Genomic DNA, 27559 nt, shown 5'->3' on the forward strand with positions numbered 1-27559 from the left:
GGAAATTTAGAATTGGAAAAAAAATAAGAAATTTATTAATAATCCAAAAATAATGAATAAGGGGGTAGAATCAGGGAGGATTGATTAGAAGTTGGACACTAGCTAATTCAGGAGACAAAGGACAGTAGATAACTTTATGTATGGGCACGGCTCATTGGAAGAATTGGAGATGAATTAATTGTCAATATTCTCTTAAAATTTGAAAGAGTTAAAAAGAGAAAGTGGAATCCACAAGCAGTGAAGGCAACCCACGCGTGAAAACTAGCGAGATTGGAGAGAAAATTGGAGAGAGCGAGAGTGGAGAGAGCGAGATTCTCAGCGAGACAGTGGGAGAGAGCGGGAGCCACAAGAGCAAGAGCGAGAGCGAGAGTCACAAGAGCCAAACCAGCGAGAAAGCTGGAGAGAGCGAGATTCTGAGAACAGAAAGAGCGAGATTTGGATAGAAGCGTGGATTATGCGTTGAATTTGGCCACGATCTTATAGATTATACATGGAGAACCCTAAAATTGAATACAAACAAAGGTTGATAACGTAAGGGCAAACGTTAGCCAAAATTAGGTGTCTTATTAAGAAAAATTCTTAAACCTAAGTAATTTTAAAGAAGCCATTTGTAGGATGAGTTGTCACACAGAGAAGAGCTAGAAACGGCTATAAATAGAAGGCTTTGGGCAGAAGTTAAACTCATTCTCAAACAAAACTCAGTAGTGAAAATCGTGTGAAAAGGGTGAAGTAATTCTGTTAGTTTGAAGGAGGAAACGCGAGGGAAGTGCTGCCCAAATTTCCTTCTGGTTTAAGAGGGAAAGCTCTACTGATTAAACCATAAGGAATAATAAGGAATAACTAGGATCGTAGTCAAGGTAAGTAGTTTATCTCACCCTATCTTTAAGTGTTTCATGGTAGTGTACCTTTAATATGTTGCATAATTATGTTATTGTTATGTTGCATTACATGTTTAAAATATGTTTATCGACAAGGGACTTCATGCATTATATTTGTTCATAAGATTAAATTTTAATTAGATAAAGGTTATGCTTCTAGGGCTAGCAGGGCATGTATGGTTGTACCCTCTAGACCCAATTCTATGTCAAGTTTATGCTAGGGATTAACAGGGTATGTATGGTTGCACCCCTCTAGTCCAATCTTACGTTTTTGTTAATGGTTGAGGTTGGATGCGACTCTGGCCCTACTGACTGCATGACCCGCTAATCATCAGATGGGTTAGTTTCCGCCTAAGTCCTCATCTTCCTATCAGGGCGGAGAAATTTACGTTAGAAGCATAATCGACCACTACATGTTATTATATGTTTTCGGTCCCAATCATATGTTTTCAAAACATGTTGCATGTGATTGTGCATTTGGTCACTACCCTATGTGAGAACTACTTACTGGGTATATTATATACTCATCCTATTTTTACAAACTTTGTAGGTAAGGACACAACGTATGTGGTAGAACTGGACGTCGCTCAAAAGGCTAACCATCAAACTCACTATTATAGGCATATGCATTTTTGTATCACTATGCTAGTGTTTTATGGATCCTGGTGTTTTGTAAAATAAACTTTTTATATAGTTTTCTACCTAATTAATAAAATCTTAGATATGTTCTTTTGAGATTTTTACCAAAACTCATCTCATAATAGAAAAGTCTAAGCATGCATGTCGTAGCGGTCTGACCATAATATGTAAGGATCCGGTCGTTACAGTAAACCTGTCTCTTTTGATGTTGCAACAAGAGAGCGGCGACGATTATCGTATGCGAGGGTTTGTGTTCAAGTTGATGGTGATTCTTTAATGCACCCTTCAGTTACTGTTAGAATGCGGGGCCAGGAGTTTATTATTCCAATAGTGTATGAGTAGAAACCTCGTAGGTGTTCTTATTGTTATTCCTTTGAGTTTGCTGGGGCTGTGTGTGAGAAACAGGGTATGGATAAGGGTAAGGAGTTGTGTATTGTGGCAGTTAATAAGGGGTGTTTGGGGGAGAATGGGGGAATTGAGAGTGTGAGAAAGGGGCAGGATTTGGGTATTGGTGCGAGGGGAATTAACCAAGTGGATGGGAATAAGGGCATGGGGTGTGCTGACGAGTTTACTATGGTTAGTTGTCGTAGGCGTGATAGAGAAGGTGTGGGGCATAGGGGTGGAAGTGGGTCACCGGGTTCAGCGCCCTCAAGGAGTAGAGTAGTTTATGGGTCCCTTGGAATTACGGGGTTTGTAAAGCATGTTAATGATAGTAATCAGTTTGATGTTTTGTGTGATGAGGGGGAGATTCGTTGGCTTTGGCTTTAGTGCAGACAAATCCTGATCCGTTGTCTGTTATGGATGGGATGTGCGGGAGTTCGGGTAAAGGCTCAGTGGGAGGTCTTAGGTGTGATTTCTTGTAAGATTCATGATTTGGTGTTCCTAGAATGTTAGGGGTTTGAAGGACCCTGTCAAGTGTAGGGTGTTGGCAGACTTTCTGGCTTCCTCCTTTGTTACTTTCTACTGTTTGCTTGAGACGAGGGTTCATCGCAAGAATTTTGATATGGTGATGGGTAGGTTTGGTGATGCTTGGAGTTGTGTGTGTAGCTATAGTGTGCGGGGAGTTGGGAGGATCTGGTTGATGTGGTAGAAGAGTTTCTATGATTTTTCTATTGATGTCAGTGGAGAGCAATTTGTTTCTGGAACCTTAGTGGATATTGTATCTAGTACTAGGGTACATATTGGTGCTGTGTATGCCTTTAATCTCGCGAGCGAGAGGAGGAACTTGTGGTCTCAGTTGAGTGATGTGTGTGTCATGTGGCAGCTTCCTGGAGTTATTTTGGGGGATTTTAATGCTATTCATAGTAATTCGGAGGATTTTGGTGGCTGCCCTGGCTTGAGGGAGATGGAGGAGTTTGATGAGGCATTATTGGAGACCGATCTGGTTGAGTTGGGTGTGACAAGTAACTCGTTTACTTGGACTAGTAAACTTCAGGGGAATGGTATCTTGTGCCGGTTTGATCGATGCTTGTCTAATGAGGCGTGGAAGGTAGCTTTTTCGTATTTGGAGGTTAGGGTTGGTCAGTGGGGGATTTCTGATCATAGCCCTCTTTTGGTTTCTATAGGGGAGACGAGGAGTAGGTTTCCTCCTACGTTTCGTTATTTTTCTCATTGGGCGAAGGGTGAGGGTTTTATTGATACTATCAGGTCAGTGTGGATAAGATCTTAGGTTGTATCTCCTATGGTTAGCTTTGTGTGAAATTTGAAGGCAGTGAAGCGAATTTTTTGTACATCGTTTGGTAGGCATATCTCTGTGTTAGCTGATGAGGTGTGAGTGGCTAGGCAGGTTATAGAGGCTGCTCAGGCTGATGTAGAAAGAGATCCTACTTTAGAGGAGGTGTCGCTCCGGCAGAAGGCCAGAGTGAGGTAGTTGGAGTTAGGTGATATGATCACAGCTTTTTTTCATCGCTGTGTTCACTCTCGTCGCAGTTGTAATGGTTTATTTACGGTTATGGATGTTGGGGGGACTCGCCAGACGGTGCATGATAGGGTGGCAGGGGTGGCGGTAGATTTCTTTCAGGGTTGTTTAGAGTCTCAGTCTGTGGGGTATAGGGATCTTATTGCCCGAATTAGGGATATTGTGCAGTTCAGCTAGCCCGAGGAGGGGGTAGAGGCGCTTGGTCGGCTAGTGAGTCGGGAGGAGATTCAGAAGGCTTTATTCTCAATGAAGTCTGGGAAGGCTCCTAGGCTTGATGGGTTTTTGGTGGATTTTTACAGAGCTGCTTTGAGTGTGGTTGGGGATGATTTCTATGATGCTGTGATCAATTTTTTTAAGATCTATTACCTGCCTGATGGAGTTAATCCCAAAGAGGCGGGGAGCTGAATGTATGGAGGAGTTTCGTCCTATTTCTTGTTGCAATGGTTGTGTATAAATGTATCTCGAGGATCGTAGCTGAGAGATTGTGGTTGTGGTTGCCTGCATTCATCAGTGGCAACCAGTCTGCGTTTGTTCCGAGTAGGTCAATTTTCGACAACATTTTATTGTGTCATAAGCTTGTGGAGGGCTATAAGGAGGGCAAAGGGAAGCCGCGTTGTGTGTTGAAGGTAGACCTTCAGAAGGCATACGATTCGGTAAATTGAGATTTCCTGTTTGGTGTGTTGTTGGCTATAGGTACGCCCCTTCAGTTTGTTAGTTGGGTGAGGACTTGTGTTACTTCGCCTAAGTTCTCTGTGATGATTAGTGGTTCCCTTGAAGGACTTTTTTCTGGTAGGAAGGGGTTGAGGTAGGGAGATCCGTTGTCTTCTTTTTTGTTTGTGATGGTGATGGAGGTCTTGTCTAGGTTGTTGAATAAACCTCCTATGTAGTTTAGGTTCCATGATCGGTGTGAGAGTGTGGGCTGGACTCATTTAGTGTTTGCAGACGATTTGATGATTTTTTATGCAGCGGAGAAAGATTCTTTGGAATTTGTGAGGCAGGTCCTGGCAGATTTTGCAGGGTTGTCTAGTTTAGTTACAAATGTTGGAAGAGTTCCATGTTTGTTGAGGGTGTGGAGTCTGGGGAGGCGGAGGAACTAGCTACGTTTATGGGTTTCTTTCTTGGTTCGTTGCCTGTTAGGTATCTGGGTTTACCTTTATTGGCGGGTAGGTTGAGGGCTGTGGATTGTGCGCCTTTGATTCAAAGGATTACAGCTCGTATTAGAAGCTGGACGGCGCAGTCCCTCTCCTTTGCTGGGAGGTTGTAGATTGTTAGGTTTGTTTTACAGTCATTTCAGGTTTTTGGTGTAGCACCTTCGTGTTTCCTGCGTGTGTAACTCATGAGGTTGATTGTCTGTTATGTAGTTATTTTTGGAAAGGTAGTGCGATGAGTCGAGGTAGTGCACGGGTGGCGTGGGATGAGGTGTGCTTGCCGTTGGGAGAAGGGGGGTTGGGTGTGAAGCATGTGGCCTCTTGGAACCAGGTTGCTATTATGAAGCTGCTCTAGCTTCTTTTAATTAAATCGGGATCATTATGGGTGGCATAGGTAGAGGCGTATGTTTTGTGTGGGTAATCTTTGTGGGTTGTTCGAAGTGAGGTTGGGAGGTCTTGGTGCTTGAGGGCTATCTTGCGTAGTAGAGATAGATTCAAGCATCTGGTTTGTTTGATGGTCGGCGATGGTCGGTCTTGTTTTGTTTGGTGGGATCCTTGGCTGTCGGGGGGTGTGATTTTGGATTCTTACAGATCTACGGTGGTTTATGATGCATGGAGTAGTTTGGAGGCGCGATTTTCGGAGTTCATGGATGGTGAGAGAGGTTGGAGGTAGCCTACAGTGTCTTGGAAGCTGTTTGAGAACTGGGGTCTTCTTCAGACAGTGGGGCCTAGGGTGAGAGGAGAGGATTATTGGGTTTGGGTGCCGGATGCTAGTGGTCGGTTTTCTATTGTTAGTGCGTGGGAGAATTTACATCCTTGTCGTCCTAGGGTGGCTTGGGCTAATATTTTATAGGCGGGGAGTGGTATCCCGCGTCACTCCTTCTATGCGTGGTTAGCTGTGAGGGACAGGTTGGGTATGCGGGATTGATTGAGGAGTTGGGAAGTGTTGTCAAAGGGGGGGGTCTTCTGTGTGAGGGAGGTATGGAGTCGCAGGATCATTTATTTTTTTAGTGTAGGTTTGAGAGAGAGGTGTGGTCTGGGGTGTTGCGTCAGTTAGGTTCGTCGCATTGGGTGGCGGGTTTGGATATAGAGCTGAGTTAGTTGTGTCGAGTGGGGTCGGGTAAGGGGGTGCATAGTAAGTTGTTACATGTTTTCTGATGTGCTTCCATCTACTACATCTGGCAAGAGCGTAATTGGCGGCTGCATGGAGGTCGACCGAGATCGGTGTCAGCTCTGGTTCACCTTATGATCTCTACGGTTCGTGCTCGTGCTGCTTCCTGACGAGTTGACCTTCTTGGTCTTATCTAGTGTGTTTACAGATTTTTTTCTTTTTGATCTTTACGTTGTTCTTTGTTTTGTTTCTGTCCCTAGTTTGTGGGGTTTTGGGTTCTTTTCTTTGGCTTTCTCCCTGGTGGTCTGCGACTTTATTTTTATGTGTTTGCCCTATCTTTGCTTGTGCTTTGTTGCTTTGATGCCTTGATCTCGGGCTATGGGATTTCCATTATTGTTGTATAATAATATCACTTATTCTAGAAAAAAAAAAAAAACAGAATAACTCCCAAACGTAATAGTGGAGGAAGTTATAACTCCCCAACTCATCCTCTCGTTAAGATGAGAAAGAGAATTGATTTGCAAAAGAGGTTAACATGCAAAAAGTCCAAAATTCTCTGAAAATTTTCTCTCAAAGAAACTCCCTTCTCACTAAGAAATCATTCCTCCCTTCCAAAGCAGTAAGCCCACACATCCTTGTTACTTATTCCTGAGAATACTGAGGAAACTGGTTGGTGGTGTCTAAAGGTTTGTTTTTGGAGTCTGTGAGTTTGGAAGAGTTTCTATGTTTGTGCAAAGAAGTGTTCATGATTTCGAGAAGAGGATTAACTTGAAGAGAGTTGATCTACAAGGATGAGTTTTATCTTCCACTCTTCCTCTCTAGAAATGCATGTTTAGAATTTTATTGTTTATCCTATAAAATTGTTTGTTCTTTCTCTGTATTTAGATACTTTTCAAAATTGATATCAATTGCACAGCATTCACATGCTTCTGCAAGGAATTCAATTCCTTCACTATGGACGCGAAAATTAATATTTTTACAAAATACAACTTCGTGGTTGATCTCTGGACACGAAATTCAGAATTTTTCTTATTCGCAATGACAAATAGTTTCTTATGCAAATATTTCTTGCATAAAAACAGGTTACGAAACTGGACATCGTCTATAATGGACTGTGATGACAAGATGATGGGGTTGATTGTTACTTGTGAGTTACAATTCCTCTTCCTACGATTGGTGACCGGTTCACCACTTTCTATCAAATTCTTTGAATGTTGTCGTTGATTGTTAGGTTATTCTCTCTCGAGATGATCCTTTGTCAATTTGTGATTCTACTTTCACCTTTGACTCAACCTCTATAGTCATCAGATGTTGATCGTTAAATGAGCCACCATGAAAGATATTAATATTTGCCTCAGATATATTCACATTTTCCACACTAACATTGACATCGAAATCCAATGACATATCTACATTGAAAATTGACTCCATATTCAATAACCCATTTGTATCTTCTCCCAGATCTAATGGTACCACTTTATCCTTTAATGGACTCAAGGATCGCAAATCATTCAAACTCACGTGGTATTTATGAATAAAATCAAGGTGGGATGAGGGAAGGCGAAATAAATGTATATTTTGGGCAACTTAGATTGGAAATGACGATACCACACTACTAGTGGTATCTTAGACACTAGAAGGGCCATCTGAGACACATCGTTACCAGTTAAGAAATATTGGAAGTTTTCTTGATTACTATTTACAAAAATAGAGATATTCGACCTAACATTATACAGACATCTTATAAATAACCAAAACTCAACAGAATTTATACTACTTATTCTACATATTTGGCGTAAAAATTACTCATACTTTATCTCGACGTCTATATTCATACCTTTTAATTGTCATCCTAAATATTCTTTGTCATTCTCTGATGAGCAGAAAGTTGTTGAATATATAATCTTGATCTAGAACTTCAACTAACAAGTAGTATCATTAACAAGACCGGGTGGAACCACAAGGAAGCACTAAAATTAGTTTCTTAAAGTCCATTTTTAACTAAAACGGTAAATTTGGGGGGGGGGGTGTTAATTTGATAATCAAAGGATAAACAAGCTAAAAAAAGGTGGTTGTTCTTTTGAAAAGCGACAAGATGCATTTAGTTCTTGAAAATGGAATCACCTAATTCACAATTATGGTTCTAGGATATAACTCAATCTGCTCAAACATGTGGCTTACTTAAGTGAAAAAAATCTGAAATTAAGCGTTCTAAATTATTAGTTAAAACTCACATCCTAATTAAACTACGTGTGGATTAACAAAAAAATGGAACACGTTTGCTAATTAACCTAAACATATGCATTAAGGTCTAGGGCTAAGCAATGACAATTAGCTAATAGAAATGCCGATAAGTTAATTGATTCTTCTTTATCTCTAAGTTACTCATGACAACCATATGTTGTTACCAAAAATGTCACGAAAACACACATACACCCATGAGATAACACATGCTTCGCAACCTACACCCAACAATTATGGATTAGATATGAAATTTCTAGCTATTAGCAAGTATAAACAATTGGTTTGTCGGTCCTAATCATTCAAACATGCTAAAGATTGATCCAAGAAATGAGGATATAAGAGAGATAGAAATAAAGACCTTTAAGAATAAATCCTCTCATAAACGTAAAAAGGTTCGTTCAAATCCACAAACTAAATAAAACTAGCAAAGATTATATACCTTGAAAATACATAATCAAGACTCATAAACATCGAGCCATTTACAATCCAAAAGAAACAACCTAAAACTAAGAAAACAGGTATGAAGATGAATAAGAACCGTAAAAAAGGCCCATAGCTCAAAATGAGCACCTCCCTCTCAAACTCTCAATGAAGAACCCTAAAAAAATGAGATGGTTTTTAAAGAAATCAATGAAGCGGCCAATGCTAATGGCTTTAGATACAGCGTCGTAGCTCCTTGGAGTGTTGCGGCACCAAAGAGCAGCACCACAACACTTGTTGCTCTTGTTGCTTCTGTCTTAGCCGCCACGACTACATAACACCATGGTTACCTATGCCTGAATCCTCTGATTTGCTTCGTTTTACTTGTTAATTTCTCTGTTTAATCCCGAGTTGCATCTAAACCGTCACAATGACTTTTTATACTCGATAACTTATCTAAAAACTCAAATAAACATTAAATTCATGGGAACTAACATGATTTAGGCTGAGAAAGATAACTCATTTAGAGAATTATCATTCTCCTTCCATTCGTCACCGAAACAAACAAATATATGAGGCATCTTGGAAAAAAGAAAACAAATATATACAAAACGTGACAAAAATCTGTACAATTTCATATAAATCTAAGGCGAGATTGGTGACTTTATACTAAGTTTATGTAGAGGGTTTAAATAGAGATGTCCAAAAGTTATTTTTTTGGGTCAAAAGCATAAATATAAGAAAAAACATATATAATAAAGACATGAGCAAAATATATACCTCATCCTCATCCTTTTTTACCCAGTTACTCCATTAAGGCTCAAAATTATCCATTTTAGCTCCATTTTCACTATAACGTTCCATTCTACCACTTAAGTACTTGAAATTTACATAATCATCAATTAAACACATTAAAGAACAGGGTTAAGTTGAGCGATAGAGCATATTTCTGGTACTATCACAATAATATATAAGTACTTATTAAAAATGTAATTTCAGTATATCATAGTATTTGAGTAGTGTATCCTTAAAATGATATGCAAAGTATTATAGTGTACCAATAATTCACTATAAGGTAATATCACATTTTGTCAACAATGTATCAATTCTAGGTTTTTACTATTTGCTTTAGTGCTCATACATTTTTGTATGTTGTGCCCTCAAGGATAACTTCGACCTTTTGCATTTCTTGTTTTATTTGAGCTCTATCTATATAACTGATATATGCATATTATGTACATAATGAATGTGACAGATTATAAATATACCAAATATTAGGTACGTTGTTGATGTGCTATATATATAGTGGTAGATTAGTGATACATCTGCTATAAGTAAGCAGTTATTTAAAATTTATTTCAAGGACAACATTGGTATATTAAGAATACACATAATTTAAAATTTTGGTTAAAATCTTGAAATTTTGAGATTTCGATAGGTTTGAAATTTTGGTAGAAGGAAAATTTCGATTTTCCCCCTATTTCTTCAAATTTCTTCTTGAAATCTAGAAATTTTTATCGATATTTTGAAATTTTCATTGTATTTCCATATTTCTATCGATATTTCAAGTTTTCCCCCTTATTTTAGCAATTAGCTATACTTGCTTAATAGAATTTTTTTTCTCTTTTACCATAAAAAAAATTTATTTTCAAGAAACTATATATTTTTATTTAAATCTTTTCCATTGAACTTTCACATTATTTCACCTCAAATTTAAATTGATGTGACTTCTCTAATATTCCTCTCATTTTCTTTCAAGCTCTATCTATTTCTAGAATTTTCTTTTTCTTCTTTCTTTCAAATTTTGTTGTGTGTAACCAATATGAGTGTAGCTCAAATGACATAGTATTTGTACTTTTGACCTTAAGGTCAGATATTCGATTCTTCCACCTCATACTTTACTTACAATATCTTTGCAAAAAAAAAATAATAATAATAATAAATGTTGTGTCATGTTTAAAATGTTATACTTTTTACATCTCTCTTATATTTAATGTTATGATTTTTCTATCCTTATTATAAATTGTAAGAATTCCATTTTATAATAAACAATTTAAAATTATTTTATATGCAAATATTTCATGTTCTTTAATTTTGTAATTAAATTTTCTATATTTGATATTATTTTGTAATTATTTTTCCATTTTTTTTTCTAAATTTCTATTCTCGCATCAACATTTACACAACTATTTTATAATATATATATAAATGTTGTCTTACTTCATAGAAATGATTATTAAAAATGATCAATTATAGTCTAACTCAAAATCAAATTTTAAAATTTTCATCAATTTTTATAAAATTTCCCAAAATCGGAATCTCGATATTTCAAAACCTTGACAATATATTAATACTCATTCAAAATAATGTTTCAAGTACATTATTAATGTATCAATAATATATTATTAGAATGATTATTAAATTAGCTAGTATCATAGTGTAACAGTGATAATCTCTATATAAGGTATATAACTAAGTTAAGATATACTCAATCATTCGTTAATGTAAATATTTTAAGAAAAACAATGATTAGGTACAACCTAGATTGCACCTAATCTCACACTCCCTCTTCCTTTATGTGAAAAGAAATCATCAACATTACTCAATTGGAAGTAGACGTTTGAAAATGTATTTACACAATTTTCATTATATTACATATAAACAATAACTCACACACTTTTTTTCCTTCTTAGTCCAAAATACACAAACTATACTTTGCATTATAAAAGAATGTTACTATGACATCATTAAACAAAACATAGCTTAGTGAATAAGACTCCAATCCTATAGTTTGACAAATTTTATTGAAACAATACTTACAATCAAGGGATTGGTAGGTTTTGCAATAACAATTTATTGGCCATAAATTTGTAAGTTAAAATAGAATAATTGACCAACATGGAAATATTTTTAATACAATAATTATAGGGATGGAGGATCAAACGAGACCGTAGATTGACAATGAGCCACCAATATGAAAGTTAAAATGTTTGATATTAACAACTTTATGAGCCAAAGGTATCATCCTAACTATTAACCTATCACCTATGCTCATATTTGCCACATAAACTGTATTTAATACATTACATAACACTACACTATTTTTATATGAAAAAAAAAAAAAGAAAAAACTTTATAACAGAAGTATTAAGAGGGATATTACCAACCTATCATCTCTATTTGGCTATTAAATCCTATGGCATCTTTTGATTGAATTAATCAAGCTTGACTGCTTTTAACGTGCCGTTGGCAGAAGACTTTTAGCCTCCTAAGGCCATCTCTAAGAGCTGCAAGATCAATTGCAAAAGATATCCGTAACCAGTTCTTCAAACCAATCACAACGCCTGGATTTATGATAAAGACTATAATTAAACTAATGCAAGCTTTTTCATGAATTAAGATTAAGGGCTGATTTAGAATGACTTTTCAAGCTCGGAAAGTCATTTCAAACAAGCTCACTGCAAGATCTTACCAGGAACGATAATGACAGATTCCTCTTTAGCCAACTGAACACAGAACTCATAATCATCTTCAATGCCTTCCAGAATGGACACATCAAGTTTCACCTGCAAGCAAAAGCAAATGAAGTTGTTACCTTAAACCGTAAAATTCTTACAGTTTAACAAAACTCGACAACAATTGATGTTGGAAAAACGCGTAAAAGAATTGAACACAAAGACAGATAATGACTTTCATCATCCATGAAAGATATTTGATTTGATCCATGAAAGATATTTGATTTGTCCTTGTCTTTCAACCATAACTGTTGGACTAATAGAAAGTGATTGATTATAAAAAGATACAGCAATGCTTCTAAACATTGAAAAGATCTTGACAAATAATGCCTTGGTCATGATCTTACAATCATAAACATGGAGCCTTCTGGTTTTTTAGGACAACTAATGCAGGGGATTTCCTTCACACCCTCATAACATGTATCTGCAGCCTCTCTTAGCATGTTGTTTATTCTGGAGAAAAAACCCTCCTTAGTGGTCTCAAATATTTGAGGAATGGCTGCCTGAAAAACCCAAATAACAGATTAAAAACAAAGGGAGCTTTTGTTTACATCTCAATTTCTTGTTAACAAACCTGAACGAATGTTGCAGGAACCATTGTGAAAGTGATATAGCTCTTGATGCGTTCAACTATCTAAGCAAATAACACCCAAAAAAGGAATATATGAAAACTGGATACAAGATTTTTATTCTCTCTAACAAACAAACATTCAAAAGAAAGAGATCAGACCCCAGATTGATGAAGAATGCAATAAGGATCATGAGTAACAAGCCAACCAAATCGCCATCCAGGCACAACCCATCTCTTAGATATTGATCCAAGAGTGACAACAGGTGCAATTGATGAAAATGCTCCCATTGGAATAAATGGGTTACTTCCAAAAGTGATATTGGCATAAACTTCATCAGAGATTATCATAACCCCAAGTTTTCTTGCCGTTTCTGCAATCTAAAAGGAAACAAACCACAAATAAACTTGACTTCGATTTTTTTTTCTACTTCGGTCAAATTATCAGCCACAGGATTGATAAAGTAATTACCTTCTGCAGATGTTCTCTTGTGTAAACACTCCCGCAGGGATTTCCTGGATTGATGATGACCAATGCAACAGTTCTCTCGTCTGCTATAGCTTCAACGCCATCGAGATCGACTTCCCAATCCTTTTGAGGAAGAAGATCGAAATGGCGAGTTTCAATGTGAGCGAAATCAGCTCGGTTCTCATAGATTGGGAACCCTGGCCTTGGAAGCAAGACATTGGCGCCTGGGCCAGAGAAAGATAGAGCCGTTAATACGGTTTGAATTCCTTGTACACACCCAGCTGTTAGATAAACATCATCTGCAGATAAACTATACGGAAGATCACGAGACAGATAATCAGCAACTGCCCTGAAATCACCGATTTCGTACTCGATTAATTCAACTAATCGACTCATTTTACTCTAAAAAATGAAGAAATAGATAATGAAACTTAGCAGAAAGTAAAATAGAGAGACGACCTTCTTGCTTGGGGAAGACCAAGACTAGGAGAATAGGAATTAAACTTAGCAGAGCGAACAGCATCAGCAATGGCGTCTTCAGCAGCAGAATCAGTATGATAGGAAGGAAATATGGAGGGATCGCCATAGCCAAGGGGAATGACGAGCCTCTGGTCGTCTTTGTCGAGGCTCAGACTTATCTTATCGAGAGCCGAGTAGATTGAGAGATTGATGGGGTTGTTCGATACGGAAACGCCTTGGAAACGCCATTTTGTTGAAGCGATTTCCATGGCTTCTTCTTCTTGTAAATTTGAAATACTGAGTAGTGGCTATGGCGTAGGGGAAACTTGGAAGAAGAAGGAAGAATCAACAGAAAAGAAATGAGGCCGTTGTTTTAACTTTTAAGTTCACTGTTCACATGGACACGCATTTCGCAGTATTTTCTCAACTAACTAAATATCATTCACTTAATAACTAATCGTGTACCCTAAACACAAACATCAATCACTAAACAACTTAGCACCCTAAAATGGCATACAAGAGTCTCATTGATCACGAGATACGTGGTCCAGAACCCCCTACCTTTATCGTACTAAAAGAATTTTGTACTCTAAACACAATCTTCACTACCGATTAAGCAATTTTGCACTCCTAAACATAAACTCTCCAACTCTGTATATATATATAGAAACAATTGTTTTCATTGAGAAAAAAATGAGAGAATATAAGGATGTACAAAAAAAAAAAAAAAAACCCAAGCCCACAAAACCTCTTAGAAAAGGAGAATCCAACTAAATAAGACGTTGCCTAGGGAGTAATCAAGAAAAAAATCTTTGGAACCGAAGTCCAAAGAGAAAAATGAAACCTCACTGAGGACCAAATCTCATTGGAGTCTTTCTCCACTCCACGAAACACTATTACTTCTCTCCCCCTAATGATCCCACAAAATCGTGTGTATCCCTGCAAACCAAAGAAAACGACATTTCTCTTTAAAAGGTGGATGGAGTAGGAAACTCCCCGATTATCAAATGAACATCCCTCGATGAGCAAGCGCAAAATCAAACTCCACATATATATTAACTCCAAACTTTAGGCCTCAAACAACCTGTTAATGATGAAAAGATATCATTGAATCAAAATATAATTCCTTACATTGTTTTGATGTTATAATATCCCAAGATATAACTAGGGAGATGTTAATTTGAACGTAGCTAAGTCGTGTCAGGTTGTTTTTAACAACATTATTGAATATATATGTTTGACCATCAATTTTAGAGGTGGTCTTAAAAATTTGATGATTAAAGTACGTTTTGAAAATTGAAGGACCAAAAACACCTATTTCTAAAAATTCAGACTAAAAAAGTACAATTTAGGAACCAAATATGCATAACTATGAAAATTAAAAAGGTAACTTTCTCAAAACTAATTTCAAAAGTTAGCTTCAACTTGTGAATTTGAGAAGTACAACAGGGATACAGATGTTAATAAAATATAATATTAAAATAAATAAAATATAATAGATAAATAAATAAATAAAATAAATTAACAAAATAAGAAAGGAGAAAATTCACAAATTTCTCCACTTTTCCAATTTGTATAAAATTTGCCCAGTGTGTGTCTTTCAAAACCCACTGAAGACTACTATTTATAGGCAATTTGGAAAATAGGATGTGGATTACATGGACACTAAGAATGAGTATTTATAAAACACATAGATAATACTTTGGAAAATAGGGGCATGATACATGGGCAATGGATACTAAGCATGAGCATCTAATGGACATCTATTTTCTATAATATTTATAATACTCCCCTTAGATGCCCATTATATATATATGAAATTTGCCCCGTTAAAATCTTACTAGAAAAAACCCAATGGGAAAAAAACCCTAGTGAAAGAAAAAGGTACATATTTCATATTATATTTGCTCACTCTCACAAACATATCACGTAAGATCTCTGAGTCACCGCATTCCCATGTTGTGCACAGATTTTTCAGAAGTTGTGGTTGGTAATGCCTTTGTAAATAAGTTTGTCAGGTTATCCTTCGAACAAATTTTTTTATATAGTGATATCGCCATTTTGTTCAAGATCATGAATGTAGAAAAGCTTCGGTGAGATATGCTTTCTTTTATCTCCTTTAATATATCCTCCTTTGATTTGGGTTAAATAAGTTGTGTTGTCTTCGTATAATATTTTTGGGAGATTTTTATTAGAAGACAAACTACACGTTTCACGAATGTAATGAGTCTAAGGCCAAACCACACGTTTCACGAATGTTTTGAGTCATTGACCTTAGCCATACACATTCTTGACTAGCCTCGTGAATTGCAAGAATTTCAGCATGATTTGAGGAAGTGGCCGTTATGGTCTGTTTCACCGATCGCCATGATATAACAGTCCCTCCATATGTGAACAAATAACATGTTTGAGATCTAACTTTGTGTGGATTAGATAAATATCAAGAATTTGCATAACTAACTAGATCAAAATTTGATTTATTTGAATAAAAAAAATCCATATCAATCGTTCCTCGAAGATAACGAAGTATACGGTTGATTCTGTTCCAATGTCTTTTTGTTGGAGAAGAACTATATGTTGCTAATAACTTGACTGAAAATGCAATATCTGCTCTTGTATTATTAGCAAAATACATAAGTGCATCAATTGCACTAAGATATGGTACTTCAGGACCAATAAGTTCTTCATTATCTTTTTGAGGTCGAAATATATATTTTTTATATACAATGAACGGACTTCCATTGGAATATTTAATGGATGTGCTTTGTCCATATAAAATCATTTCGAAATTTTTCCTGTATGAGTTGATTGATAAATATTCCATCCGCTAAATGCTCAATTTGCAAACTAAGGTAAATTTTTTTTCCGAGATCTTTCATCTCAAATTCTTTCTTAAGGTATTCTGTTGCCTTTGAAAACTCTTCAGGAATTCCAATTATATTCAAATCATCAACATATACAGTTATAATAACAAATCCTGATTGTGATTTCTTTATAAAAAACACAGATATATTGGATTATTTTGATATCCTTCTTTTAATAAATATCCACTTAGGCAATTGTACAACATCCGTCCTGATTGTTTCAATCCATATAGTGATCTCTGTAACTTTATTTAATACCATTCCCGAGAATTTGATTATATGTTTCAGGTATATTAAATTCTTCTGGGATTCTCATGTAAATATCATTATCAAGAGAACTATATAAATATGCCATGACTACATCCATAAGATGCATATCTAGACTTTCATACACAGTCAAGCCAATTAAATATCTTAATGTAATTGCATCCACCAACGGAGAATACGTCTCCTCAAAATCAATACCAGGTCTTTGTGAAAAACCTTGTGTAACTATTCTTGCTTTATATCTTGTGACCTCAATATTTTCATTTCTTTTTCTCACAAATACTCATTTATATCCCACTGGTTTAACACATTCTAGTGTTCGGACTACTAATCCAAAAACCTAACGTCTTGAAAGTGGGTGTAAGTCTGCCTTGATTATTTCCTTCCACTGAAGCCAATCTTTTCTATGTTGACATTCTTCAACAGATTTTGGTTTAGGATCCTCATTTTTAGATATAATATTAAGAGTAACATTATATGAAAAAATGTTGTCAATAATTACATTAGTTCGATTCCATCTTTTTTCTGACATGACATAGTTTATTGAAATCTCATTATTATCTTTATGTATTTTACCTTCCTCACTAGTAATGTTGAAGATTTCTTCATGGATATTTACATCCTCAACAAATCTTTTTTACTGTTAATTATTTTTCTTTTTTGAGGATTTTTATCTTTAGAACCCATTAGTCTACCACGCTTATGGCGTGTTTCAAACTCATTAGTGACAATTTGTTATGTTGAGATATCAATTTTTTATGGAACATTTACAACTTGTATATGAGACTTAGTTATTTTCTTTGCATCTATAACTATATCTAGTAATTGATTTGTTATATTTTGCAAATGAATTATTTTCTAAACTTCAATTTCACAATGATATGTTTGGGGATCTAAATGAGACAATAACAATGCATTCCATGTAATTTCTTTTTCCAATTTCTTAATTCCTCCCCCTACTATTGAAAAATTTGTCTCATTAAAATGACAATCAGCAAATCGTGCACTAAATACATCACCCGTCAGGGGTTCAAGATATTTAATAATTGATAGGGAATCATATCCAACATATATTCCTAACCTCATTTGAAGACCAATCTTAGTGTGTTGTGGTGGAGCAATTGGAACATATACTGCACATCCAAAAATTCTCAGATGAGAAATATTTGGCTCATAACCATAAGCTAATTATAATAGCGAGTACTTTTGATAAACTACTAGCCTAATGCGTACAAGTGATGCTGCATACAAAATAGCATGTCCCCATAAAGATGAAAGAAACTTAACTTTCATAAGTAATGGTCTTGCAATTAATTGCAAATTTTTATAAATGATTTTGCTAAACCATTTTGTGTATGAACACGAGCTACAGGATATTTAACACTTATCCGAATTGACATACAATAATTATCAAAAGCTTGGGATGTAAATTCACTAGTATTATCAAGACGAATGGTCTTAATTGTATAATCAAGAAATTGTGCTCTTAACTTAATTATTTAAGCAAGTAATCTTGCAAATGCAAGATTTCGACTTGATAATAAGCACACGTGTGACCATCTACTGCTGCATGTATTAATACTATAAAATATCTAATGGTCCACTTGGTGTTTTAATAGGTCCACATATATCACCATGAATGTGTTCTAAAAATGTAGGTGATTCAGTCTCCACTTTAGCGGGTGATGGTCTAATAATCAATTTTCCTTGAGAGCAAGCATCACATGATAATTCATTAGATTAAAGAATCTTTTGGCTCTTCAATGGATATCCATTTGAATTCTCAATAATTCTCCTCGTCATTATAGATCTTGGATGACCCATTTGGTCATGCCAAATTGTAAATGTCTGGATTCATGAACTTCAAGTACATTGTTGCATATGTTTCAATTACTTGTATATGAGTATAATATAATCCAAAAGATAAAGCAGACAACTCTTCCGATATACGTTTTTCATTTGAGACAGTAGATATGATATATAGATATTCCATATTATTCTTACTGTCGGTATCAATATGATAATCATTGCAACGTATATCTTTAAAATTTAGAAGATTTCTCTTTGATTGACTAGAGAATAATGCATAGTCAATTGTAAATTTTGTTCCTCTAGGCAAAATAATATTTTCTTTTCCAAAACCTTTGATCAGGTTTGCAGAACCTGATATCATATTGACTTTTGCTTTCAATATTGTCAGTTTGGAAAAAAAAAATACTTATAAGTATTGTATGTGTAATTGCATTGTCTGACAGACATAGATCTACTTTACTCATTTTTTAGTCACCCAACATATGAAAATGATCTAAGTTTCTTCAGTAAAAGAAAATAATTACAATAAGAAAAACAACACTTATAATATACAAAAGTTACTTTAAAAAAAACATGAAAATAGATTAAAAACAACAACAACATTAAGTCTAGATATTCTCAAAATCAAAAGAAATACTTGATGTTTCATCAACTACACCAATCTTCTCTTCAGGAGATTCAAAGAAGTCTACTACATCAAAATTTGTCATATGAGATGGGTCAAATATATCATTATCCTACTATGCAAAATTTGCTTCCACATTTTTTCCTTTTTCCTTCGGGGAGGCTTGATAGAGGTCAACTAAGTGTTTTGACATACGACGGGTACATGGCCAATGTCCAGTCATTCCGCATCGGAAGCATTTATTTTCAACACTCTTTGAACTTTTATCTTGTGGAGCTTTTCTTTTGTGATCATCATTTTACATGGTTCTTTTGAAATTTGAATGATTAGAGTGGCCACCACGAAAATAAATATTTCTTCCCCTATCACGGTCATGACCTCGACTTCGACCACGACCACGACCTCGACTAGGATTATTAACATTCACAACATTCACTTTAGGGAATGGTGTCGTTCTGGTTGGTCGAGATTCATGATTTTTTATCAATAACTCGTTATTTTTTTCGACCACGAGAAGATATGAAATTAATTCAGAATATTGTTTAAAACCTTTCTCTGGATATTGTTGCTACAGGAGCATATTCAAAACGTGAAATATGGAAAATGTCTTTTCTAATATATCAACATTAGTAATTTTCTCTCTGCATAATATTTATAATACAACTAAGTTATTAATATTTATTGAAATGATAGAATAAGAGACTAAATTTAGAAAGTTTAAAAAGGAGGAAAATGAAATATGTTCCCTGTAAAGGGATTAACGTTTTCTTGAAATGTATGAGTACGGAATATAATAGCCGGTTTTGGTTTATTTTAATATTCAGGATATTCTTTCTCGAAGAACAATAATGGTTAGAGATGTTGTGTTCGTTATATGTGTTTAAGTCTCGAGGATGTTACTCGAGTGATCCTCCACTTGTCTCTGCTTCTATTATATAGATTAAGATTTGTTTTTATAAATGTTGACCCTCTGAATTATATTTTTTTTATTTGAAAATTTTTCTTTTTTTTTTTTAGATTTTTTTCTTCATTTCTATACACGTCTGTTTTGGAAGCTAGAATTGCTCATTTGCTTTTCCATTTTGTGCATATTTAAAGAAACCGTGAGTCGTGTTTGAGGTTAGTTGTTTCAGAAAGAACATCATCTTCAATCGTTTCTGGAAGTTTGTAATTTGTGTCCGACTGTATGTTGTGTTAATCTTCTCTAGATTATCTGAAGAAGAGTTTTATATACTTATAGGGAGCCTAAGCTAGTCAAGCGAAGAGGTCTTTGCTTGTTATGGGAAGATAATCATCTTGAGAGGGAGTCACTTGCTTGGACAGCCTAAGTAATCTTTCACTAATATGTACAAGCTTAAGAGAACCTAAGTTCACCGAGAGGGAGTCTCACATTCAAGGAGAGCCCGAGTGTCATTTAGAGAGCTAAGTTGTTCGAATGTCTCTGTATTTGTGACATCATCATAAATAAACATATTGTTGTAATTACTTGACATTTTATTAGTGAAATTTTCTTTCCACAGATACTTTGTATGCTAAACGTAGTTGATTTTGCACCGAATTAGGTTATCAATCTTGGTGTTATTTTCTTTTCTGTCTCACTACATTTTATTTTTGTGAAATGGTGTAATATTGTTTATAACATTATTTGTGTGGTAGGAACCTCTTTTTTTTCAATAATAATGATAATAATAATAAATATTCAGGATGTCGCTTTTATCCATATTTTAGGTAGTTTAAATACGACAATCCATATTTTATGCGTAGGGTTTTCTTCCAAAATTCTAATATTTGGCCTTCCTTTTACAAAATGGTGGTTTTCCAATTCTTGATCCGATTGTAAAAACTTTGTATCCAATTGGGAAAATGAAGCCGTATAATATATTATTTTTCTGCTGTAAAAGAAAGTGATTCACATAATCACATCATATTTTTAACACAGTTAAAAATAAATCAACATTATATTGCATTTATAATTTCACCAAATAATTTCTCGTGACACCTACTCGAGGCTAAACCATATGATTAGTAAAATTAAAAGTAATAACTATTATGCTAGGTAATTAGGCCAAGATTCAAAATATTGATATTGATGGAAATATCAAAATTTTAATTTTGTAAAAATTTTTATGAAAATATCGATAAAATGTCGATTTTGATGGATATTTTTTAAAAAATTATAAAAATGAGAAATTCAAAAAAAAAAAAAAAAAACTAGTAAATAAACATTTAATGATTTTTAAACAAGTTAATATGTAACAACCCCACTCTCTAATATTTACTGGAGGACGTTACTATATGCATGCATAACATGAAAATAGTTCTTTTACCAATTTGGGTGAAACAATCAAAATTGACTTTATTAAATAAACTCTAAAAAGGAAAAGAAAAAAATATAAATTCATTGTTCGAGGTACCCCTAACTCTAATTTAGAATAAATTAATTAAAGTAATAAATTAACAAACATATAAATAGATCAACCAAAGAGTTTTAGATGCTTGATTCCTAAACCAAAACAGGTCAATTTCTAAAAGAATAAGTGCAGACGCGATGTCAAGTCCCTATGGTCGATCACGAATTCTTCCTGTCATTCGTCGTCCGATCTTTTCCCTTACCTAAAAAACATGGAGAGAAAAAAATAAGTATAAAAATATCCAGTAATTGATCTACTATTGAGCCCCCTAGGTGGCTTATTAACCTTCCTATCGAGACACAAGTGTACATTACACATCATAGGATAAGCATAAGAGGCAAACCCGAAGGCACGCTTTCATAAGTAGTGATCTCAGAGGGTCACAATCATAAGCATAAGTGGTGATCTCATAGGGACACCAAACATAAACATAAGATGTAAACTCAAAGGTTCGCAAACATGCGATGTACATAGCCTGACAAGAACACTAATAGTCACCATCAGTCTAATCATGCAACATTCGACATTTAGATTTCACACCATCCATAAACATAATATCCTAACCTTAGTAACGTGGTCAAAGGTTTTCAAAATACTACCAACAATCCATCCATCAGTCAAATCGTAGTAGATCATTCCATCAAAATAGAAGCATGCATTCGACATACTCAAAGCTTAGCATTAACTTGGGATTCAAAGGTGAATTGGTAGTAAATCATTTCCTTAAGATTAACCTAACTAATAACTCTGCAAGCAATCAACCTCCCCCTAAATAACCTTGATAGCTCTCAAAAAGAGTTATTATTCCTAGCTTAATTCGGGTTCACTATCGGATTTTACGTGTTTATTTTCCTATTTTGTAGGTATCAAACAATCAAGAGGTGGAATTAATCATTTGGTGAAGAACAAGGTTAGATTGAAGCAATTTGGAGTCGATTTGAACATCCGGACTTCAAAGGAGTCGAAATTACCAAAATTCCATCGAGTTCCACCGAGTATAATCAGCCATCAAGTACCATCGAGTTTCATCGAGTAAAAGGCTGTCAAGTAACCAAGAAAATGCTACCGAGTGAACGAGCATCGAGTATCAAGTCATCAAGCAACGAGTAGCGAGTTTCTGATAGAATACTCAGTGTTGCAACGCTACTCCTACCATCACGATGCTCTAAATGTTCAACCTCACCACCATTGCAACGTAGCCTGACGCTTCTCTCCAATGCTCATGGCCTTTCCTGTTGAGCAAACAGCATTGCAACACTATGAAGATTTCTATAAATACTCCTCCTTGGCCCTAGGTCGAAAGATGCTGAACTTTGGAGGCCGAATTGATAGAGGTTGAAGTTAGACTTCAATTTTCTTCTATTTCCTTCAGATTTTAGTATCTTTAGATTAGTTTGTATTTTATTTTCGGATTATGGACGTGTTCTGGATTGTATCCCATTGGTTTATCTATGAATCGATGAGGTAAGCTTTCATTTAGTTCTTGGGTCAAACATTCTTGTATTTTGATGAGTTTAATGTTCAATTTTGTGTTTTAATTTTGAATTATGTTTTTCTTTAATCTTGTTTAATTTAGACTTGCTTTTATGTGTTGGATTGACGCCCTTATCATAATTGCATGTCTTAGCTAGTTAAATTCAAGCTCGCACATATCCTTGTAATCGCCCATGCTTTGAATTTGCTCTTGTAGCACATACTAGATGAGCATGCTTAGGTTTAGGTTGTCCTTGAATCTTTGCATCGCACGTTTAATCCATATATAAAGAATAAATTGATTATTTGAACATGGTTGTCCTAACACTTAATCAACATAGTTGAATCCTGAATCTTAATGCATGTGTTTCTAGTTCCTTATGGCCACTGAGGACCCAATTGTTGGGGTTGATGCCCTAAATCTCATAGAGTCCTATAGATTGTAGACATTGTATGAATTGAAGGAACTCGTTTTTAAAAATATCCTTGAGCGGAAGCGGATCATCCAAATTCCATTAATTATTGAAAACATAATTTATAGCAAACATACAATAATGCATTTACAATAAACTACAACATGCTTTTAACAGAAGAGGAGTTTAAGATACATTACCCTTGAAGAAACTTTCTTCGTGAAACTCCCTCAAACAATCGTGAGCCTCGAATAGAAACAGCAACTCTTGAAGACCTTCTTCAAGATTTTCTCGAATTAGGGACACTACCACAAAGAGCCATTGGTATTCTCTAGGTGAAAACCCAAGAGTGGGAGGCTCTAACTATTTTAGTTAGGAGGGATAGTTTGGGTGGAGGAAGGAAATTGAGAGAACTCTCACAGGAATTCATAGAACTTTTCTGCAACTCAATCGTTTAAACCGTAGTGGAAGAAGAGAAAAAAAAATCTTTTATTCCTCTTGCCACAAAATCAATAACCACCCACTAAGGTGGTTGGAGAGAAAAGAGAGAAGTTATTATTCAAATAATAATAAAATAATATAAATAAATACAGTAACTAACTTATCATATTATATTTATATTAAATTATATGTTATATCAAATATAACATATAACCTATAATTTTAATATTGTATCACATACAGTATAAACTATAGTTTCTTTTTTCTATTTTATGGTATTTAATATAAATCATATTTATATTAAATTTAACAACTATGAATCATATTCATAGATAATATATTTGAATCTCACTAAAATATTTATTTCCTCCCATTAAATTATAATGTATCAAATACATTATAACAATTATATCATATATAAATGAAACAACTTAATTATATCATATATAATTAAACCCCTCTTATTAATTTGAACAATTCAAATTAACCCAAAAACTGATTCTCAATTAAATCTTTTTGAGCTACCAAGGGGACTTTATGGACCTGTAGTTTAAAGCTCCAAAGGTACATGAATAATTAATTAAACTCTTTAATTACATTATTCATCATCTGTTAACTGTTGGGCACTCCACTAAAGACTGACAGCTGCACTCTTCGCACTACAGATATATTCCTGTGTCCATTGGATATAACCAATCAACAGTATGATGACACTTCACAAATTGCTCGTAAGTACAACTGGGCCAAATTACCATTTTTCCCCGGTAGTTACATCTTACTCCTTAAGTACCACTGATCCCTCTAATCAATAATAGATCATAGTCCCACTATGACAGAACCCCTCTCGGGCCAGGAGAGGGTGTGGTGCCACTTTGTTCAAGACCTAGAATCAGCCCTTAAGGGAGCAATTTATCTACTTACACCTACTTCGGGGAATGAGTGAATTTCATCTTGTGTAGTTGTATTCCCAACTGCCCAATTAGACGAATCTCCAAAATGATAGGCTTGTTGAGTCGGCGATCTGGCCACTCTCACTCATACAAATCAAAGGATCGCCCTCATAGACAGGAGTTCACAACTCACTTAGGATTCAGGTCATGTTACCTATGGTCATCCTGGTGAAATATAGGTAACATGACATGTTCCTAAGTGAGTTGTGAACTCCTGCTTATAAGGTGGTCCTTTGATTTGTATGGGTGAGAGTGGCTAGATCGCTGACTCAACAAGCCTACCATTTTGGGAATTTGTCTGATTATGGAGCTGGGAACATAGCTACACAAGATGGAATTCACTCATTCCCCGAAGCAAGGATAAGTAGATAAATTGCTCCCTCAAGGGCTAATTTCGGGTCATGAACAATGTGGCGCCACACCCTCTCCTAGCCCAAGAGGGGTTTAGTCATGGTAGGACTACGATCTATTGTTCATTAGAGGAATCAGTGGTACTTAAGGAGTTAGATGTAACTATCGGGGCAAAATGGTAATTTGGTCCAGCTGTACTTACGAGCAATTTGTGAAGGGTCATCGTACTATTGATTGATTATATCCAATAGATACAGAAATATATATGTAGTGCAAAGAGTGCAATTGTCAGTCTTTAGTGGAGTGTTCGACAGTTAACAGATGATGAATAATGTAAATAAAGAGTTTAATTAATTATTCATGTACTATTGGAGCTTCAAGCTACAGGTCCATAAGGTCCCCTTGGTAGTTCAAAAGGATTTAGTTGAGAATCAGTTTTTAGGTTAATTTGAATTGTTCAAATTAATAGAGGGATTTAATTGTATATGATATAATTAAATTATTTCAGTTATATGTGATATAATTAAATTATTTCAGTTATATGTGATATAATTGTCATAATGTATTTGATACATTATAGTTTAATGGGAGAAAATAAATTTTTCAATGAGATTCAAATATATTTTCTATGAATGAGATTCATAGTTGTTAAATTTAATATAAATGAGATTTATATTAAATGTCATTTAAAAGAGAAAGAAACTATAGTTTATATTGTATGTGACAATATCAAAACTATAGGTTATATGTTATATTTGATATAACATATAATTTAATATAAATATAATATGATAAGTTAGTTATCATATTTATTTATATATTTTATTATTAATATTTGAACAATATTCGCCATCTTTTCTCTCCAACCACTTTAGTAGGTAGTTATGATTTTTATGGTAAAAAGAAAAATAAAAGAAAAACAGTTTTTCTTTTTCATCTATGTTGCATTTTGTTGAATGATTGAGAAAACATGCAGAATTGTTTTGTGTTCTCGTGTTCTAGAAAGCTTTCTCAATCTTCTTCCTCCTCCACCTTAAACTTATCCCTCCTAACCAAAATAGTCAGAGTCCACCACTCTTGGGTTTTCACCCCGAGAATACCAAGGACTTCTTTGTGGTCGTGTCCGAGTTTTTGTTTGAGTTTTCTTGAAAAAGTTCTTCAAGAAATTGTTTTTTTCTGTTAGAAGGAGTTTCATGAAGAAAAATCTTCAAAGGTGGGCCAATTTACCGTTTTACCCCTATAGTTACATCTAACTCCTTAAGTACCACGGATCCCTCTAATGAACAATGCAACATAGTCCTACTATGTGTGGACACCTTTCAGGCCATGAGATGGTGTGTGATACCACATCATTCAAGCCCTAGAATCAGCCCTTAAGGGAGCAACCTACTTCGGAGAAGGAGTGAATTCCATCTTATGTAGCTGAGTTCCCAGCTCCCAAATCAGACGAATCCCCAAAGTGGTAGGTTTGAGTCGGCAATCTGGCCACTCACACCCATGCAAATCCAAGGACCACCCTCAAAGGCAGGAGCTCCCAACTCACTCAGGATTGAGGTCATGTTACCTATGGTCATCCTAATGAAGTGAAGTCTCTGTCATGAACGACGTTATATAATGAGACTATAACACTTCGTGGTCTGGTCTTATACAAACTCCTTTGTATATGATGCCCACGATCGCATGTCTCTACATGAATGATCAGGATCTGACCATCTATAGCAAGTCACAACACTTGTAACTACTCTACAAAACAGGCCGCATCCGTAACATTACCAGGAAAAGGTTTTCCTCCTATATCCATATGCTACAGATCATTTTGGTTATCACTTCACACATGATCCACCTGTATGTCTCCACATACATGCTTAAGTTACAACGACAACCAGGGATCTTAGTTTATTGGTTTGTGACAAAACAATTAAAACATCCAATGTTTCATAGACAATAGTGAAGAAAAAATATCATATATTATTACATCACAAGCGTTTGTTCAATACAATGTTTACAAACTATAGAACCCGACGAGAGTTTAGGGCATCATCCCCAACAATCTCCCACTTGTCTTAAAGCGAGTGGGGTGTACAAACAACTAGTACAAAACAATAAACTAGGGTACTAAGGCCTAGTACAAAAATATCCCACTTGCCTTAGTCAGCCGCGGGCGATCCCATAGACCCATGCTCTGAAGGTGACCCTAAAAAACTATAGCCGTGAGAGCCTTCATAAACGAGTCAGTAACACTTTTCCCTAAAGCGATCTTCGTGACTATCACGTCCCCTCGATGCACTATCTCATGGATGAGATGATATTTCTACTCTATATGTTTGTCGCGCTTGTGACTCCTAGGCTCCCTAGAGTTCGCCACAGCACCACTATTCTCATAATAGAGGGTGATGGGCCTAGACATGTATGGAACAACTTTCAGATCTATCAGGAATTTCCTGAGCCAAACGGCCTCCTTAGAATCTTCAAAAGCCACTACATACTCTGCCCCTATCGTGGAGTCGGTGATGCACCCTTTCTTAGTGCTTCGCTACACTACAACTCATCCGTTAAGAGTAAGAACTGACCCTAAAGTGGATT

The 27559-nt window shown here is 35.3% G+C and overlaps 2 protein-coding genes across 6 annotated transcripts; one reads left to right on the plus strand and one right to left on the minus strand.

The window, feature by feature from the left end:
* The first annotated feature begins 3875 nt into the window (after nt 1-3875).
* Nucleotides 3876-4938, plus strand: LOC150033192 (uncharacterized). Its single transcript, XM_090306314.1, has 5 exons — nt 3876-3972; nt 4129-4240; nt 4328-4453; nt 4573-4692; nt 4797-4938. Exons 1-5 carry the CDS (start codon nt 3876-3878, stop codon nt 4936-4938), a joined length of 597 nt encoding a protein of 198 aa, XP_090162440.1.
* Nucleotides 4939-11320: 6382 nt separating this feature from the next.
* LOC120089218 (nicotianamine aminotransferase 1-like) lies at nt 11321-13759 on the minus strand. 5 transcript variants are annotated; one of them, XM_090305745.1, is made up of 7 exons: nt 13370-13759; nt 12914-13220; nt 12604-12822; nt 12448-12507; nt 12221-12376; nt 11831-11924; nt 11321-11702 (listed from the first exon to the last, which is right to left on the minus strand). In XM_090305745.1, exons 1-7 carry the CDS (start codon nt 13636-13638, stop codon nt 11578-11580), a joined length of 1230 nt encoding a protein of 409 aa, XP_090161871.1. In that variant the 5' UTR covers nt 13639-13759; the 3' UTR covers nt 11321-11577. The 5 variants fall into 5 exon arrangements, with proteins under 5 accessions (XP_090161871.1, XP_090161872.1, XP_038902556.1 ...); XM_090305746.1 differs by having other exon boundaries at nt 12221-12326; nt 12448-12503; nt 12914-13259; XM_039046628.2 differs by having other exon boundaries at nt 11321-11645; nt 12914-13259.
* Nucleotides 13760-27559: the final 13800 nt, after the last annotated feature.

This window comes from Benincasa hispida, chromosome 10 (genome assembly GCF_027475165.1).
Source record: "Benincasa hispida cultivar pf3 chromosome 10, pf3_genome.v1.1, whole genome shotgun sequence".
Taxonomy (NCBI): Eukaryota; Viridiplantae; Streptophyta; class Magnoliopsida; order Cucurbitales; family Cucurbitaceae; genus Benincasa; species Benincasa hispida.

Excerpts from the sequence above, each read along its gene's own strand:
- LOC150033192 (XM_090306314.1), top strand. The coding sequence starts at position 3,876 with ATGGTTGTGTATAAATGTATCTCGAGGATCGTAGCTGAGAGATTGTGG. Across the intron at positions 3,973-4,128 it reads CCAGTCTGCGTTTGTTCCGA|GTACGCCCCTTCAGTTTGTT; the intron begins GTAGGTCAATTT and ends TGTTGGCTATAG. Across the intron at positions 4,693-4,796 it reads TCCCTCTCCTTTGCTGGGAG|TTATTTTTGGAAAGGTAGTG; the intron begins GTTGTAGATTGT and ends TCTGTTATGTAG.
- LOC120089218 (XM_039046627.2), bottom strand. The coding sequence starts at position 13,638 with ATGGAAATCGCTTCAACAAAATGGCGTTTCCAAGGCGTTTCCGTATCG. Across the intron at positions 12,823-12,913 it reads CAAGAGAACATCTGCAGAAG|ATTGCAGAAACGGCAAGAAA; the intron begins GTAATTACTTTA and ends GTTTCCTTTTAG. Across the intron at positions 11,703-11,830 it reads ATCTGTCATTATCGTTCCTG|GCGTTGTGATTGGTTTGAAG; the intron begins GTAAGATCTTGC and ends TCATAAATCCAG.